Source organism: Salminus brasiliensis, chromosome 23 (genome assembly GCF_030463535.1).
Source record: "Salminus brasiliensis chromosome 23, fSalBra1.hap2, whole genome shotgun sequence".
Classification (NCBI taxonomy): Eukaryota; Metazoa; Chordata; class Actinopteri; order Characiformes; family Bryconidae; genus Salminus; species Salminus brasiliensis.
In genome coordinates, this window is record NC_132900.1 from 28,358,456 (window position 1) to 28,376,625 (window position 18,170).

An 18,170-nucleotide genomic window follows, 5' to 3' on the forward strand; every position below is an offset into this window, starting at 1 on the left:
TGATCGATTCATATGAAATTCTCAACTAATCAATTACATATGTCCACATATTTAGCTCAGTTGTTCAGCCTATCTATTCATATTAAAGTTATTAAGGAAGTCAATCGGACCAGAAGTTATTTACATACATTTGTCAGTTTAAATGCACAGTAACAAACCCAAATTTTAAATATTATATGTGGTAAAAAAATAAGATATGGGGCCTTTATGAGCATGGAAATGCAAGTTTGAATGTCCCTAAAGTTTCACACTGCAATCCCATTACAGTGCTCATCAAGGGTGTAACAACTGCAATGCACACGAATACTGAAACTGTATGGCCTCTACGCCCCTGTGCCTCTTTAGGCTGCCTCTCATCTATTCTCTTTCACTGAAACCGATCAATGATCAAAACTATGCACCCTGATGCTGCCAATTAAATTCAAGTGGGTTGGGGGAGGGGGGGCTTATGCATGAACCCACAACTGGACTTTTAACAAATTAATTATGATTTCTAGAAGAAAACCAAACAAAATGTCAAAGGTTTTAATAAGACAGGCTCCTCCAGAAACCTTTCCAACCACATTCTAATTGTCTGCAGCTGATGTTCTGCACCGGGTCCTAATTTTAGACATCTGAAATACTAATAAATGTGGTGGTGTTTCTATTAATTCCATTTTACACATGATTTCGTTGTATGTGTTTAGTCTTTTTTACCTCCATGTGTTAATATTGGTTTTCTTGGGGTTTCCTAACTTATATATATACTTTAACATTTAACATCAGCATTAATGTCTTAATTCAGCTTTGGTTAACTTTTATCTGCTGCTAAACAACTTCCATAAGCCCTTGAGGAAAAGGCCACCTGGTCAAAAGGTCTCTCTGAGTGTTGTGCTGTTGTGGGCAGAGCACATGGGCAACCCCTCTCCCTTCCCTTCAGCATCGTCACATCTATTCTGGGATGCGTTGTTGTTCGGAAGCAGATAAGGACACGACGCTGCACTAGATCATACATGCATATAACCCTTAAAATCGTATTCTTAGCACAGCCACATGTTTGCCTGGGCAGTGTGTATGACTGAGTGTGTCTGCGTGCGCATGTGTGGTGGTGAGTATGCTATTTCTGAAAGCTGCCCATAAGGTGCCATCACACATCCCACTGACTGCAGTAGCTCCTCTCTAAAGCTGACACACTCTCTCTCTTTCTCTCTGCAGTGCGTGTGAGTAAGAGTGTCCTTATCAGTTCTATGGCTCACGTGTTTCACTGTTATGTATTTCGGAGAAACTTTTCCAATGTTTTAGCTCCTGATTTTATTTGATTTTGATGGCAAAAGCTTGTTTTTTTGTGTACTACTTTCATTTCTTTATTAAAGAAGGAGTTCAAATGAACAGCCAGATGTCAAATGACCCCCAGATGCAATCAGTCAACCAAGACGTGCCTTAAATGTCATACATCACCATCGATCACAAGTGTATTTGAGGTTACCTGACAATCCGACGTGGTTCATGTGTGAAGACATGCACTTGATCTGGTAGCCATGTGGATCTACAGCAATCAGCCATAGCATTAAACCCACTGACACTAAGTAAGTAACGCTGAATATCTGGTTACAATGGCATCTGTCGAGGGGTGGGATCTACATATTAGGCAGCAAGTGAACAGTTCTTAAAGGTGATGTCTTCAAGCAGGAAAAATGGGCAAGCTTAAGAATCTGAGGCTCTCTAACAAATCTGAGCCAAATTTTGATGGCGAGACAACTGGGTCAGAACATCTCCACAAAAAATCAGACGGGTCTTGTGGGGGTGTTCTCAGTATGCAATGGTCAGTACCATTCAAAAGTGCTCCAAGGAAGAACAACCGATGAACCCGCAACCGGCTCATTGATGCAATCCTTGGAGGACCCACCTCACAACTGCTCTGCAGATCTGCTGATAACTGTGATCTGCTGGTGTTGGTTTTAGACACTTTCAGAGGGTCCGCGCTGCTTTTGCGGCATGAGGGGGACTTGCGCGATGTTAACGTCATGCCTGATCAGTGCACATGGAAGTCAGCCCTGTCAGCGAGGCCATGGGTTACAGATCAGGCACAGTGAACCACCACCTCATTCAGGAGATTAAACTTTATGAGCATCTTTGGGTGTCGGTTAACTCACTTTGTGATGTTATTAGGTAAATATTTTGGAGGTCTAAAGCCCCTCCTCCCAATCTAACATCCAATGAATTCCATCTTTACCTTGTCTTCCTAACCCCTTCATCATCTCTTAATTCTGGCTTCCCACCCCAAACAGAAGCTACTTGAACTCCAGCCCAAAGTTCGAAAGAGGTCCGAACTAGCAAACAACTGCTTTTGGAGATGAACCACCACACGTACCTATATTTTAACATTTGGCAAAATGTTCCAGTTGATGGGACACAACCGAATGGTCATCTTGGTTGTTGCCATGCCCATACCTAAAACAACAGCGACAAGTTGAGAGTCAACGTTGCTTGTAAAAGCAAAATAATGTCTACAATCAGCACTAAATAGATCTCTTTGAGGTGTAAAGGCATTAGAATTAGCATTCCCCGATGAATAACTGGTCTGATTGACCTGAACTGGCCTACGGCGGAAGGTCCAACCTCATATTGCAACAGCGTGCTCAATTCCCTACAGATAAAAACATGCTACCATTCCACCCAGCCTCGCCATTAGGGCAAAGAAATTAATATTGATGCGTCTGGTGTCTAACAAGATCTAAATTCCCAACAGATTGTCTTGGAATGTTCTGATGATGATTAGGAGGAGGCAGATGTTTCAATGAGTAGCGTAGTCCGGTTCAGATTTAACAGGAATTTGTTTGTATGCTCTGAGCCACGCCACAGTTTAAGTGAAATAGTGACTGGAATTCTGCAGCACGTTCAATGCCACATGTTGCTACACGGTGCTCGAGCCCCTAGTATTGCTGCTCACAGCTATATTTAGGCCTCACTGAACACTGAAGGGAAAACAGCACACCTGCAGTAGAAGAAAATGTTCTTACGAGCAGCGAGAATCTTGCGTTTCATTAAATAGCTTTTGCTTTCAATTTTTTTTCCATTGTAGACCTAACATTGTAGAGTCTTATTAAGTCGATTTCGAAAGTTGCTCAGTTTTTTTAGTTTTTTTCCTCCACATTCGAATCCATAAAGCAGACCCTGTGGTGGTGTGCGTTTTACTCACGTTATGGTGAGGTGTAACTGGTCTGTGTGTGTGATGATGTAAGAAGCAGTAAGGAGGTGGCGTGTGAGTTTTGGCAGGATAGTCCTCACCCACTGCTGCTTTCCTCTGAGTCAGAGCCTACGTACTGATAGAAAGGAGGGTAGGCGGGATCCCTCGATCTCTCTCTCTCTCTCTCTCTCTCCCTCTCTCTGTCCTTCTCTCACTCCAACGCTCTCTCCTTCTACCTTCGCCTCTCACGCTCTCCCTCTCTCTACCTGTTCCTTCACACGCAGTGCTTTAGAAGCTCCTTGATCGCTGTGGATGACTCACTCCAAGTCATGTTTGTTCCCTTTCACCCCGGACTGCCTCTGCATCTCCTGTGGGAACGACATCCTCATCTGGCTCTGCCATCGACTGGGGAATAAAAAGAAAAGTATCAGCAAACTTTAGTTATTAGTCCTCATCAACTTACTTCAGCATGCAAAGCATCTCAAAAGGCCCTTACGCAAACACACACACACACAGGCTCGTGATCCCGCCCAGCAACACCACCACCCTCTGCACTAGACAAGTGGATCGGCCCTCACCTCAAATGAGTCATCGAGGTGCAGCAACAACAACACAAACGGTTAGAAAATGAGGCCCGCATTGATGTTCATCTCAGCAGCAGCAGCAGCTCTGTGACTAAGCCAAGCTTCACCTGAACTTCCCTGCCATAAAAAAAAAATTAAAAATAAAATAAAAAAGGCCTGAAACAGCCCAGACGATGACTAAGACCCACGCTGAAAGTCCAGAATCAACTTCAAGTAAAATAAACAAATGAAACCTCAGTAAATCACTCAGCTAATTCACAATCAATAACACAAGCGGGGCAGCAATCTGCGTGCAGGTGATGTCACAGGCTCGAGCTGGGAAAAGTGGAAGGGGGGGGGTATTGGGTTGGCACATCCTCTCAGCGCTGAGTCAGAAGAAGAGAAGAAGGCAGTGAGGGAACCCTCTTCGTGTCTGTCGTGTCTAAATGTGGACATCCTCCTCGGCTGCTGAATCACGCCTGCTCTCAAATCTGCGCTGCCACTGTGGGGCGGGGAAGAGGGGGGGGGCTATTTCTGATTGCTGCGTGTTTTGATGACACAGCTCAACACATGGTCTCGAGCTGTAAGTACACGGTGATCTGGCTGTGAGTTTTGAGAAGAAGATTTCCATGTTTTTCCCCTCAGGGCCAGAGAGAAAGTGTGCGCAGCCAAGAGCCAGCCTGGAGCAAAGGCTCAGAGGCAAAATTCTAGGTGATACAGCGCTCCCTAGTGTCGTTCAGAGAGACGTCCGGCAAAGGTTAAAGCAGCACATACACATACACCTGTCTTTACCAGAAAAAGAGGAAAATAAACAAGAAACAATAAACATAACACAACACAGGGCATGCCAATATACCAGCTAGTGGGCAAAACTGGCTGATATTGATGAGTCAATTAAAGCAGGAATAATCAGCAACTTTTATATTTCCACTTTGTGTCATTATTAGGATTTGAACTCATCCTAATGATCTAGAGTTGCACAGTATGAGATTTTCACATCTCTGAAATTTCACGATAGTTAGGGCATTGCTCAATTCTTCCTGTTCTTGTTAATAATAATAATTAACAATAATAATAATAATAATAATAATATTGTATGCTGACCCTTAAATGAATAAAAATGTTTTTGTTTTTGGTTGAACAAAACTTCACTTATAAAAGTATATATAAATAAATAAATAAATAAAGGTATATAAATATGCGGAGCTCGTTTGGTGTTGAGCTAATTATTTTCACTATGGTTTATTCTGCTGATGATTTTTGAGACTTGGTTGGTTTGCGTTTAGGGTTGGGTTGCATTTTTCTTTTTCCTCTAACAGTATTAAGCACAAATACGCGGCATGACAACCATCAATTTTCATACCACGGCATACCTAAAACCGACACAGATGCAACCCTTATGATAGCAATTCAGGCTAAACAAATCAATATCAACACAAAAGAGCATCAAGGTTACAGGAACAAAAAATTAAATACAAAATATGGAAAAATATATTAAATATTAAAAATAAAAACATTAAACGAATGTAAACATAAAACAAACATATATATTGTTGCTGTCATGCAAAAAAGGGAATCTCCAAAAGAGCAAATATACAAGAGAAGGTCTACTCGATTTTTGGAGCTTTTCCATAGATGTTTGACACAATGTAATGAACAACTGCCAGATTTACATCATGTCAAAAAGTAAAAAAACAAACAAACATAAAAATAATCTTTACAATACCACAAAAGCTCTTTTTACAAAAGAGATACAATAAGAGAAATTGAGGTATTGGAGAAATTGGAAATTATATAGCTGTAAATCACAGTTATCAGACTTTTTAAGAGGGTTAAATTGGTATCGGTTGGGCTCTACTAAAGATCCAGAAATCTTGGAGCCATGCAGTCTTCAGAAAGAATTAAATAAACAAAAAAAAAATCATAACTAAATTCATATACATTTATTCGAACATTCCATTTTCACAAAATACAACATGTACAAGAACTCTTACAGAATCCAGATTGCTAGAACGCCTCACAGAAGTGCCTAATATATGTGTGTGTGTGTGTGTGTGTATTGAGATGCTTTCGCCGGATGTTTTCTGAATTAAAGGGCTTGTATGCACCACATTAGGCTTTGTTCTGTTGAATAAATAATGCATTTTGAGACGCTTACTGGCAACCTAGACTAAAATGGAGAACACACTGCTCATCTGTGTGTCCGCTGGACTTCGCTTTTGCAAGCCACATGATATATTCTGGAAACCGCTATAAAAATCAATGCTTGTAATCAAGGCTATAAGTCTAAGCTTCAAATTAATGTTGTCTTAACGAGAGTGACCACATACATACATACAAGCTGATTTGGGCTTGGAGCTGGGGAGCTTGGTCTTCGTAGATTACCGCAAAGAGACTCAGAAAGATGTGACTTTGTAGGTGCAGAGGAGCAGGTTATGCTATGGTTTGAAGGTAACACAAAAAAAGCGCTCCAAGAAAAGGCTTTGGCCTACTGATTTATCCTTCAGGATGATTTTCATTTTTGGGTTGGATAGGTAGTGACCAGGCTCTGTTTGTGTGGATAATAATTTGCATGGATAAAATAAATAAAAATCCATATTTACCCAGTGTTTCAACATGTTAAAAAGCAGAATTTCGTGCTCTTTCTGTTGTCTTTCTGTTTCAAATTTAGTGAACGAACAGTGCATTTTTGCCTTTCCAATGCAATGCAAAACCATAAAATCGGCATCAACATCTTTTAATCATAGATCTATTATACAGAGAAGAGACAAGCTATGATGTATGAGACCTTCAGAGAGGTAAAGATTACTGAAAAACAACCAGAAATACTGAACTTTAGTTTTCATTTAAAGATATATGCTCTTATAATGTTCTTATGAAGTCATCTAACATCCGCTGTACTCTTCTTGGTCATCAAAATTCAGACATTGCTAGAGCATTTGTGGGTTTGCTTTGAAAATGTGGATTCTGAGGCAAAGCAGTGATGTCTGCCATCAAACCCAACCTCACTCACTTTCAGCCTGGAGTTCACTGACCAAGACACTGAGACAACAAATGCCTTTCCACAAAGCATCGTTTCTCCACGTACCTCTACATTCAGCTGTGCAACAGAAACAAACTCAATCAAGGGTTGGGTGCGGCAGTATGGACTTGCAAGGTCATATCACCAGCCCTTCCTGCTGAGAGAAGATCTGCTTCAGTTACCTTCTCCTTCCCCGAGCAGGACTCAAGCATTAAAAACTCGTCCCTCTCCTACCAATAAGTGCTTAGTCTCCTATTGCGCCTATCTAGAAAGGCATGCCGCCTTTGATCTGGCGGGCAACCTGCTCCTCCGTGCTCTCTTCTTTCTCGCTCTTGCGCTCCTTGTTCCAGTCCTTCAGGCCTTCAGGGAGTGTGGTGTCCTCATCCAACCCACCGGTGCCCTCCACAAACTCCTCGTACGACGACTTCTCTGCAAACGGCCGCCGGCCCAGGAGTTCCACCATGTCATTCTTGTCCAGCACCTCCTTCTCCAGCAGGCGCAACGCCACCTAGTGGGAAAAAAAAACAACAATTAAAGGGGATATGGTAAATCATGAGGTCGGGCACACAAAGGAAGTAACAGACATGCATCTAGATCATACCTTCTCCACATCTGCCTTCTTCTCCGACAGTAGTTGTTGCGTACGCTGATATGCGGTGGAAATAAGGTTTCGAACCTCTGTATCAATCAGACGGGCTGTGGCCTCACTGTAGGGCTTCTCCAGAACGACGTCTCCCTGTCGAGGGAGGTCGAAGGACACCTGGCCCACCTTCTCATTCATGCCAAACTGCACTATCTGCGGACCAAGCGACGAAAAGCATTTTTTTCAGAAGCCAGATCCTACTAGCTACTCCTAAATGATTTTTAATGAAGAGATCAGCTGATTAGATATAGTAAATGCCAATAGTACCCTGGCAGGTAAAAGCGTAACTCTGTTAAACAAAATGTACCAGAAGATGATCTGTAAAGAGTGCCAATTCTGTATATCTTCAGTTGGTTCCTAAAAGGGTAGTATCTACAGTTTAGACTCTCACTGTAGTCTAGGTGACACGTCCCATGTCTATCCACTGTGGTTGGCCAAAGGGAAAAAAAAAATTGGTCAAATCCTGACTGACCTGTGCATATGCGCTCTGAGTCACTTTCTTGAGATCATCCTGCGCCCCGGTGGTGATCCGTCCGAAGAAAATCTCTTCGGCGACACGTCCGCCCAGGGTCATGCACATCCTGTCCAGCAGCTGCTCCTTGGTGTACAAGTATTGCTCTTTGGGGAGATACTGAGCATAGCCTAGGCCTTTCCCACGAGGGATGATGGACACCTGAAGAAACAATGACACAAGTCTTACAGCATACAAGAGAGCAGGCAACCCCCCCAATAAGTGGGATTTCTCACCCCATTCTCACCTTTAGCAGAGGGTCTGCATGTTCCAGGTACCACCCAGCTACTGCATGTCCTGCCTCATGGTATGCTACGGTCTTCTTCTCCTCAGGCTGCAACACCTGTGTCTTCTTCTCCAGGCCTGCACACCCACACAGAATTAGAAGAACTCTCTCTGTACTTTCTGTGCTTTCATACAGCCCAAGGGGTTAAACGGAATTCTTACCCCACAGTGTTTCACCAGCTGAGATGCTATAAGATGTGTGAAGCAGTATGCAGCAGCATCTCCTCCACACTAGCACGCTGTGCTTACATAAGCGACACGTTCACACACTCACCTCCGATCACACGCTCAATGGCCTGCTCAAAGTGTTTCTGGTTGATGGCGTCGGCGAGGTGGCGAGCTGCTATCAGCGCTGCCTCGTTACACACGTTGGCAATGTCAGCACCTGCCAGCAGCATCAGTAAATGAAGAAGATGATGATGATGTGAGGTAGGGAATATTTCATTTCTGAGACATAAGCAAGATATGACCAGTAATGGTTCTGTTTATCCTTGAAACTATGAGCACTGCATGTAAATCTTGCTAATATGAATTACATAAATGAATACTTAATACTTAATGTTATTTAATAAATGAATAAAAGCAATTCATTCATTCATTCATTCATTCATGTATTCATTCATTCATATGTATAAGTTTCTTTCATGCCAAGCAATGATTTATGTTTAAAAAATAAATAAACAAATAAATAAATATTACTTACCTGAAAAGCCAGGAGTTAGAGCAGCCATTTTTCTGGCAAGTGCCTCTTTGTCCAGCTCTGCGCCCAGTTTTAGCGGTCTCAGATGCACTTTGAATATAGAGGCCCTGCCTTTGATATCAGGAGGACCTGCACAGTGTAGGAATAAACAACAGGTGAATGGATAATGCACTACCATTAAGCCTAGACTAATCGAAATTTCCAGTGTTGAACCACTACTAGCGCAGACTATTTCATGCCCAGGACACCAGCCCTATAGATATCAGACGGTCCAAGACAACATACCAATGTATATCTGCCGGTCAAAGCGTCCTGGTCTCATCAGTGCCGGGTCCAGGATGTCTGGTCTGTTGGTGCCAGCCAGGACCACAACATTGGTGGCAGTGTTGAATCCTTTATGAAGAGATTATAGGGGACCATTAAATTACTAAACACTGAGCTCATCGGGAATGAATGCTATATATAGGAAGCTTTAACACAACAAAGTCAGGCACCCACCGTCCATCTCTACTAGTAACTGGTTAAGAGTGTTCTCCTGCTCACTCTGCCCCCCGAAATTGCTCCTGCCTCGCTTCCTACCTACAGCATCGATTTCGTCTATGAAGAGGATGCAGGGTGCGTTCTTACGAGCCAGAACAAAAAGATCTCGGACCTGGAGAAATTTATTTTGTACACAGTATTAGATACAATTGCAAGTAGGGGGGTGCTACAATTGATAAATAAAATTAATACATAATATTGTTTGAGGCTACAATTAATTGTTTTGGGGTTTTTTTGGCAAATATAGAATGCAACTTTAAAACCACATTATTGTTCCTACACTCCTTGTCCATTTTATCAGCTCCACTTCCCATATAGGGACACTTCTATAATTCCAGACTGTATCCATCCGTTTCTCTGCATACCTTGTTAGCCTCCTGTTACCCTGTTCTTAAAAGGTCAGGTCCCCACAGGACTGACCACCACAGAGCAGGTAGTAATTGGTTGGTGGGTCATTCTCAGCACTGCAGTGATACTGACTGACATGGTGGCAGTGTGTTAGTGTGTGTTACGCTGGTGCGAGTGGATCAGACACAGCAGTGCTGCTCATTGTCCATTGTATTAGACACTCTTACCTACTTGGTCCACCTTGTAGATGTAAAGTCAGAGACAGAAGCTCATCTGTTGCTGCACAGTTTGTGTTGGTCATCCTCTAGTCCTTCATCAGTGCTCACAGTACGCTGCTCACAGGACCCTGTTAGCTGGATATTTCTGGTTGGTGGTCTATTCTCAGTCCAGCAGTAAAGTTGAGGGGTTTAAACACTCCAGCAGCAGCACTGCTGTGTCTGATCCACTCATACCAGCGCAACACACACTACTAACACACCACCACCGTGTCAGTCAGTGTCACTGCAGTGCTGAAAATGACCCACCACCCAAATAATACCTGCTCTGTGGTGGTCAGCCCTGTGGGGTCCTGACCACTGAAGAACAGGGTGAAAAGAGGCTTACAAAGTATGTCGAGAAACAGATGAACTGCAGCCTGTAATTACAAAAATTACAAAGAGCTCCTATTTGGTAAATGGAGCTGATAGAAAGGACAGTGTCAAAGGACAAAGTGTCTTTGTTTTTACACTCATTGTACATTCTGTCAGCTCCATTTACCATATAGGAACTCTTTTTGTAAGTTTTGTAAGCGTAAATTTGTTGGAGTACATCATAATGTAAGAAATCAAAATAATCTTTGTTTAAAGCAGCGGATCTCATGTAGTTAACTGAGAAACTATGGATGGTTGTGGGAAAATTAATAGAACTATTTTGATATATTTTTAAAAAGTTGTTGCTAATGTACATGTTTTGTTTGACAGCAACTAGCTGCTGTAAGGAGCTCACATCTGTAAACACAACACTTCCAAAAATATGATGCAAATGTAATTAAATATCAGATTAACACCGTTAAACTATTAAGAATTGAAGGACTTGAACCCTAAACTCTACCTAGAACACATCCCTCCAAAACCAACCAAGAATGAGACTAATCACTGAGACTTAATTAAAGGTCAACATGTACTCTGACGGAGTTGTACTCTGAAAGCTTCTACGACGAAGAATGGTCACATGGATCACAACAACCTAAGTAATCCACAAATCTGGCCCATCTGGTAGACTGGCACAAAGGAAGCCATTAGTCATCAAAGTCCACCATGGGCCATGTCTTAACTATGCCTGAATACCCTCAAGGGATGTTGCAGGCATGTGGTCATCTGCTTCGCGCTTCGACAGAGGTTCAATTTCTGACCTAAAATGTGAAGGCCTACGTTTGGTAAAACCTCATCACTCAACCAAAACCTCTCTCAACACTAGAGGACAGTTGCTTAGTTCACCTACCCTGGCTGGGCCAACACCCACGAACATCTCCAGGAATTCAGAGCCGTTAACAGTAATAAAGGGGACGTCGGCTTCACCTGCTGTGGCCTTTGCTAGTAGAGTCTTCCCCGTACCAGGGGGTCCAGTCAGAATAGCCCCCTAAGACGCAGCGAGTCAAAGGTTATTACAAATAATACATACATAATTACCTGAATTAATTACATTAACTTAAATGTTTGACAACCATACAACAAAATGTTATCAAGCAGTCAATCACACCATAACCAACGTTAAGGTCATCAATTTTTTGTGAGGATTATTGTCAGAGATAGAATGGAATAATCTTATTTGCATGATAACTGGTCGTTTAATTATTAGCACCATGTTCAGAGAACAGATTCTGGTCTGAAGCCTTTGGTCAGTTTACTACCTTAGGAATCTTGGCACCCAGATCCTGGTACTGCTTTGGGTTCTTGAGGAAGTTCACAAACTCCATGATCTCCAGCTTGGCCTCCTCGCAGCCAGCGACATCCTTGAATTTAATGTCAATCTCGTCCCGCAGAACTTTGGCAGTGGTCTCGCTGACACTGAACAGGCCGCCCATGCCCCTGCCGGGACGACCTGCACCGGGAAACCCCCTCCGCAGCATGAAGAGCAGGGAGCCGATGATCAGTATAGTGGGCAGCAAGCTCAGGAGGAAAGACCTGGGGGGGAATTCAGACCACTACGTGTCTTCACATGAAAAATGAGAATTCCATTAATTTATATAGTTTATTGCAGTTACATTTGGTCTTACCCATCACTCTCAGTGGAGTAGACCACTGGCAGTGTGTTCTCCCCTTCAATACCCAACTCCAGCTGAGCGGTCTCTAGATTCCGCTCAAAGGTGTCCACACTACCGATGGTGAACCACACATACGGCTGTTAAAAACAATACAATAAAATCCATTATATTACACTAATCGTTACATTATTGTGTTATGATTTATAGAAAACAATCAATGGAACATGTATGTGTGGTAGCAATGTACAAAGCACTGCTTTAGTCCATGCATGAAATCTTTACTGCCTGTTATTGTGCACCATGAGCTACTGTATAACTAAGGACAAACTGTAATTAAGGACATGCTTGTGTGTGCAAACATACACGGATAAGACACTTCATTAAAACCATCCCCTTGTTTCTACACTCACTGTCCACTTTATCAGCTCCACTCACCATATAGGTACAGGCTGTAGTCCATCTGTTTCTCTACATACTCTGTTAGCCTTATTTCACCCTGGTCCACAGAGAAGGTAGTATTTGGGTACTAAGTCATTCCAGGTGCTGCAGTGTAACTGACGTGATGGCGGCGTGTGTGTTGTGCTGGTGGTACGAATACATCAGACACAGCAGTGCTGCTGGAGTGTTTAAACACTGTGTCCACTTAATTAGACACTCCTACCTACTTGATCCACCTTGTAGATGTAAAGTCAGAGACCGACGCTGACCTGTTGCTGCACAGTTTGTGTTGGTCATCCTCTAGTCCTTTATTAGTGCTGGCTGGATATTTCTGGTTGGTGGACTAGTCTTAGTCCAGCAGTGACGATGAGGGGTTTAAACACTCAGGCAGCACTTCTGTGTCTGATCCACACACACTACTAACATGCCGCCGCCACCATGTCCGTCAGTGTCACTGCAGTGCTGAGAATGACCCACCACCCAAATACTGCCTGCTCTGTGGTGGTCAGTCCTTTGGGGTCCTGACCACGGAAGGACAGGGTGAAAGGAGGCTAACATGAGAAAGTATGCAGAGAAACAGATGGACTATAGTCTGGAATTATAAAACAACAACATGCTGCTCTATGGTCAGTGGAACTGATAGAATGGACAATGAGTGTGGAAACAAAGAGATGGTTTAATGAAGTGCTCGATTGGTGTACTGATGCTGAATGCCTTAAAAGAACTTACTACTGACCAAGTAAAAAAACAACCAAACAAAAGAACTACAACTCACCTCATTAACTGGTGCTTTTCCTTGAGGGAAAATGACCTTCACATAACGCTTGTTCACAACCTCCAACTTCTCAACCTGCACAAGAAGAAAACAGAACCCCAGTTTTAGTCCACTGACTGCAATCCAAACAAACTCAGCTAGGAATGAAATCAGCAACCAGAAACTCACAAATCCTTTAGCCAGGTAGCCGTTTACAAAGTCTTTCCAGGTGACTTCTTTTCCTCCACTCCGAAAGAACAAATGGTATGTGGCCAATGTCCAGAGGGCCACAGAACCCAGGACAACCATACGGAACTCCCTGTCATCCCATGGGAACTCACCCTTCAAAAAAAAAAAAAGGCAAAATTCAAAAGTGAGGTTTCATAGGGCTCAGAGTGGTCCTGCAATTAGGCCACTTGTGGACGCTGCCACTAAGACTAGGAGGATCACTGGTTCGAAACCCGGCTCATGCTGCATGCCATCAGCAGCCGGAGCCAGAGAGAGCACAAGTGGCCTTGCTCTCGTCGGGTGGGAAGATGGCTCTCTCTCTCCACCCACACCACATTAGCGTGAAGCTGGCCAGCACTGGGTATCTGCTAGCCAGTTGGAAAAGATGGTTACGCATGTGTAGGAGGAGGCATGCGTCAGTCCTCCCAGTGGTTGGGAGCATTACATGCGATAAGGGGAGAGTACTAATGAGTGTGTTGGGTAACTTGGGCTGTCTAAAATTGGGCATTAAAATATATTTTTATGTAAATGTCAGATACTTCATTCAGAGTCATCTAAAGGACTTCCTTGCGTCCTCAGAGGGCAGGGTCAGCCATGCTATGCCACCCCTGAAGCAGAGAGGGTTCGGTGCCTTGCTTAAGGGCCCAACTTTGTGGACACAGGTATCAAACTCACAACCCTGTGATCAATATCTCAGTGCTTTAACCACCAAGCTACCAATTCTTATTAGGACGCATAATTATGTGGTTTGTTGCAGCAAGTAATTTTAAAGTGTGCTTAAGAGAACATTTAACATTAAACAGTATACAATATGGAAATATATGGCAATATGGATTTCAAATTGCTCCCTACTGACTCAATAATGGACAGCTTCGACAGATACAGATACTACAGATACTGTGGCTTCACTACCCAAACAGTAAACGCAATGTTAAATATGAAGCCATGCAACCTTCATATAATGGCTTTATATGAGACATACGACATTGGGTACAGACGCTGATGTTTTATGACCTAGCACACCTCAAGAAACAGGGAGGCCTTTGAGATTCAGCCTTTGGTTTTATATTGCTTGGTGTGAAAGGCCTTAGATTATGTATTGCTCATGTTACAGAGGTAGGTGAACGTAGCATTATGAGATAGGAGTCTTGCCCAGGGACCCCATACTGCCTATGAGAGAAATACTCTCCTCTAGGTCAAATGGAGGGCAGAGGAGTTATTCGTCGTGATATTTACCACAATCATATCCACAACAAAACATCAACAGGAGCCAAACCTTTTCGAGACGACTGTACCAGGTGGAGTCATCTTTCCTTCCTTTCCTTTTGCCTCCACCCCCACCACCTCCTCCTGCACCCCCACCACCTCCTCCTGCACCTCCATTAGATTTATCTGTGGTCTTCTGTGAATTGTTTGGCTTTGCCTCTGGAATAAAAGACATTCTAAAATGTAAATATACATAAACAGCTTTATGTACAGTCAAAATTCATGCAGCAGTAGTCCAAGGCCAGTGGACGCATAAGTACAGCCTACTACCGCAATCTTAAACAGGATAGAAATGATACATCACCTTTGGCCTCCGCACTGGGCGGTTTGGGCTCACTGTTCTTTGGGCTTCCATTCTTGCCATCTGGGAAGTACTTTTCAAATCCTTAGAGAAGATAAGATATATGAGAAAACAAGGACAGCACAACCTGAAAGAGTAGCAGCAGCAGCAGCATCCCAACATAAAAAGCCTTCATGTTGATAACATACCTTTCGGAGGCTTAGAGCTTAATCTTCTGTACGCTCCCAAAACCTGGGAAAGCAACGCTCCTCTGTCCAGAGTCTGCAGCGCCTCTCTCTGAGTAGATATCTGAAAAAACACAGGCAAGTTCAGGGTCAGGTGGGAATGGTGGTAGAGGCTGTGCACAAAACAAGATATTACTGGTTTTTAATTTGTCCCATTCATGCACAAGATAAAATAGCAGATGGTTTTATTTCTTATTTAAATTGAACTTTTTAAAAGATTTTTTTTTTCAATTATTAAAAGGGCCCACATCCTACATTGCTTTTCTTATATTTTATAATTTTCCTTGAGCTCCACTTATAACATTTGTGTGGCGTTATGTCAATTGTTACATGTCCGTTTTCCAACCTTTCTTTATCTTTTTGAATTACACAGGCTGTTTCCGTTACTGCGCCTTTAAAATGAACATAAACAAGCTCTTATCACCTTATCCACCTTAAAGGCATCAGTTCAAATCAGTTTCTAAAAACAGGCTTTTTTTTGCAGCTTAGGTATTATACATGAATAGTACATACTTACACATCACATTAAACTCTTTCATTTCAATAAAGTGAAGGAAATTAAGTCTCTCATCTTAGGGATCCTCTAAAAAAAAAAAAAAAAGTTGCACCGCTCTATCAAATATATGATCAGCCCAAGGCAAGGACTTAAGGTTGGCTTTAACAGCATATACACTGCTCACTTCCATTTAGACCATGACAAGAAATAATAGGACCATCATATTTGATTGTCAAGCCTTTATAACGATGTTATAAGCATTACAACAAAGGCTTCTGAGCAATTGCTGATTCTAAAGACTACAACATTGTACAATGACATGAGTACAGTATAGTACAGTATGAAGAGTAAGGTTTACGGACCTACTGCAGAGCAAATAGACAAACAAATGCCCTACAGCAGCAATTTAAGATATAATACAGTGGTTCTTAGACCAGTCCTGGGTTCCCTCAGACATCTAAGCCAAACCATTAAGAACACTGATACCTGGTACAGGTGAACTGGGGGGGGGGGGGGGTGTTGGGGGGGGTACAGTCATGGGGGAAATAAATATCCAGTACAGTCATGGGAAATGAATTGGTTTAATTGGTTTTACTACCTAATAATTATTAGCTAAATATAAAAGCAATGGTTTTCCAGCTATAGACCTAATGGCAAAGCAGAATTCCCCCTTTTTACTTTAGATTGTGTGCATAAGCTTTTAAAAAACGAACTTACTAAGTGTTAAGTTACCCTTTTCCTAATATGTGCAGTTATATAGGCTATAAACACTAAAGCATAACGTTAGACAAGTCAAATCTTAGGTAAGTTGGCCAGCAGCAACGTTCGTGAAGGGTAACTGTCAGTGGCTAACGCTGGTTAGCACAACAAGCTAAAGCTGCATTCAATAAGGCTACACCTTACCACTCGCCCGCAATTCGTTGCTCTGTAGTTGGGCAGAAAAACGCCGAGGAGGCTCCTACAGCCTCTGGAAAGGCGAAGGTATCTGTGTGCCATGGCGGAGACTAAATCAACACTGGTAACGGTGTTTAGGAAGAGAGTTTAACGCATAAATAACTTCACGAGCCATGCCAAAGAGCAGGAGAGGAGAGCTTCCAGCGCATGCGCACTGCTCGACGCTAGGCGGAGCCTTGTTTTTTGCTGATCCCCAAATCGTACTTGTCTGGTATTTCCGGAGTGTATGATTTGTAGATCGCGTGGTTTACACAACGCTTATGCTTGTCCTTATGATGCTCCGACGACCATGAACGTGCAAAGGAGACTTTTTAAATGTTCAAATAAATATATTGAAAAAGCGCAGTGCTTATTATATCCAAAAATAACAAAAATCACAAGTTATAAACTAGCTAATATTTATTTAGGTGAATAAATATGCTTGTTATGTGTGACCCCTGCTTATGTGACCTTTTGTGTAATGCACGGGATTACATGAATTATACAGATATTCTCAAATTAGCTTTCACTGAATTATTTTTTTAGAGGAATATTTGAGTTTTTTTCCTATTTTACAGTTTATATAAATTAATAATCTATAGCATATGTGTTTGAAATAAAGACAATAACATTTAATAAATTAAAAAAAAATAAAATAATCATAAAAATATCAAATAGACACTGCAATCCATAATATCCATAATATTTCTATATGATCTCAGTTGACAAAAAAAAACAACGAAATATTTAATATGAACAGGGCAGACGATTATAGCTCCTCTGTGGCCTTCCTTTATGAAAGCCTAGTTCACGACCACAGCCTCTACTGCCACCTATAGCAGATCTGACTGACTGCACAGGGTGATTAAGCAGATTAAAGGTGTAAGGTGCGTTGCTCATATTTTGCCTGTGAGTCACACGTTACTGACTCACTACCGGACACATGACCAACCACTGGACTTGCCAAAACACCAAACCCCAGTATAAGCTACACTGTCAGTACAAAAGAAAGACTTAGCCCAGTTACTTCCATGAGATGTTCTGTATGATGAATTCAACTGAGCCATACTGGATTAAATCATTATAATGTATAATTATTGTTTTCTATATTTGTATTTAATATTGTAGATTATATATATATATATATATATATATATATATATATATATATATATATATATATATATATATATATATGGGGGGGGGCATATACAAATATGTGACAAATGAATAGAGGAAAATTATGGCCAGTGTCTTAGTAAGTGACACTTAGCAAGTGTCAGGACATAGTAGAACACCTAACTTCTTCTCGACACTGTCAACTTAGCAGAAGACCTCCAGGTCTGAGATATTCTTGGGCTGTCTTGCAGCACAGCTTGATTAAGGCCCTTGCCTTGTGGACAAAGATAACTTTCATATTCAGGTCTTTAGACTGTCGCTAGGACAGTCTAATATAGTTGTTGAGCGTCAGTATGAGCATTAAAGAGTCAGAAAATCATATTATAAAGCT

At 42.0% G+C, this 18,170-nt stretch overlaps 1 protein-coding gene across 2 annotated transcripts; it reads right to left on the minus strand.

The window, feature by feature from the left end:
- Window positions 1-5,657: 5,657 nt before the first annotated feature.
- On the minus strand, window positions 5,658-16,824 carry afg3l2 (AFG3-like AAA ATPase 2). Of its 2 annotated transcripts, XM_072669171.1 has the most exons (18): window positions 16,631-16,824; window positions 15,196-15,295; window positions 15,011-15,091; window positions 14,717-14,865; window positions 13,402-13,554; window positions 13,234-13,308; window positions 12,033-12,157; window positions 11,667-11,940; window positions 11,258-11,395; window positions 9,389-9,542; window positions 9,176-9,283; window positions 8,894-9,019; window positions 8,465-8,575; window positions 8,153-8,268; window positions 7,867-8,067; window positions 7,353-7,547; window positions 6,986-7,259; window positions 5,658-6,905 (listed from the first exon to the last, which is right to left on the minus strand). In XM_072669171.1, the coding sequence occupies exons 1-17, from the start codon at window positions 16,721-16,723 to the stop codon at window positions 7,017-7,019; spliced, it is 2,442 nt and encodes an 813-aa protein (XP_072525272.1). In that variant the 5' UTR covers window positions 16,724-16,824; the 3' UTR covers window positions 5,658-6,905; window positions 6,986-7,016. The 2 variants fall into 2 exon arrangements, with proteins under 2 accessions (XP_072525272.1, XP_072525271.1); XM_072669170.1 differs by having other exon boundaries at window positions 5,658-7,259.
- Between the last annotated feature and the right edge of the window lie 1,346 nt (window positions 16,825-18,170).

Coding starts and splice junctions, on each gene's coding strand:
- afg3l2 (XM_072669171.1), bottom strand. CDS start 16,723: ATGGCACACAGATACCTTCGCCTTTCCAGAGGCTGTAGGAGCCTCCTC. Junction 11,396..11,666: donor TGGGTGCCAAGATTCCTAAG/GTAGTAAACTGA, acceptor GCTGCGTCTTAG/GGGGCTATTCTGACTGGACC. Junction 7,548..7,866: donor CTCAGAGCGCATATGCACAG/GTCAGTCAGGAT, acceptor CTTGGTCCGCAG/ATAGTGCAGTTTGGCATGAA.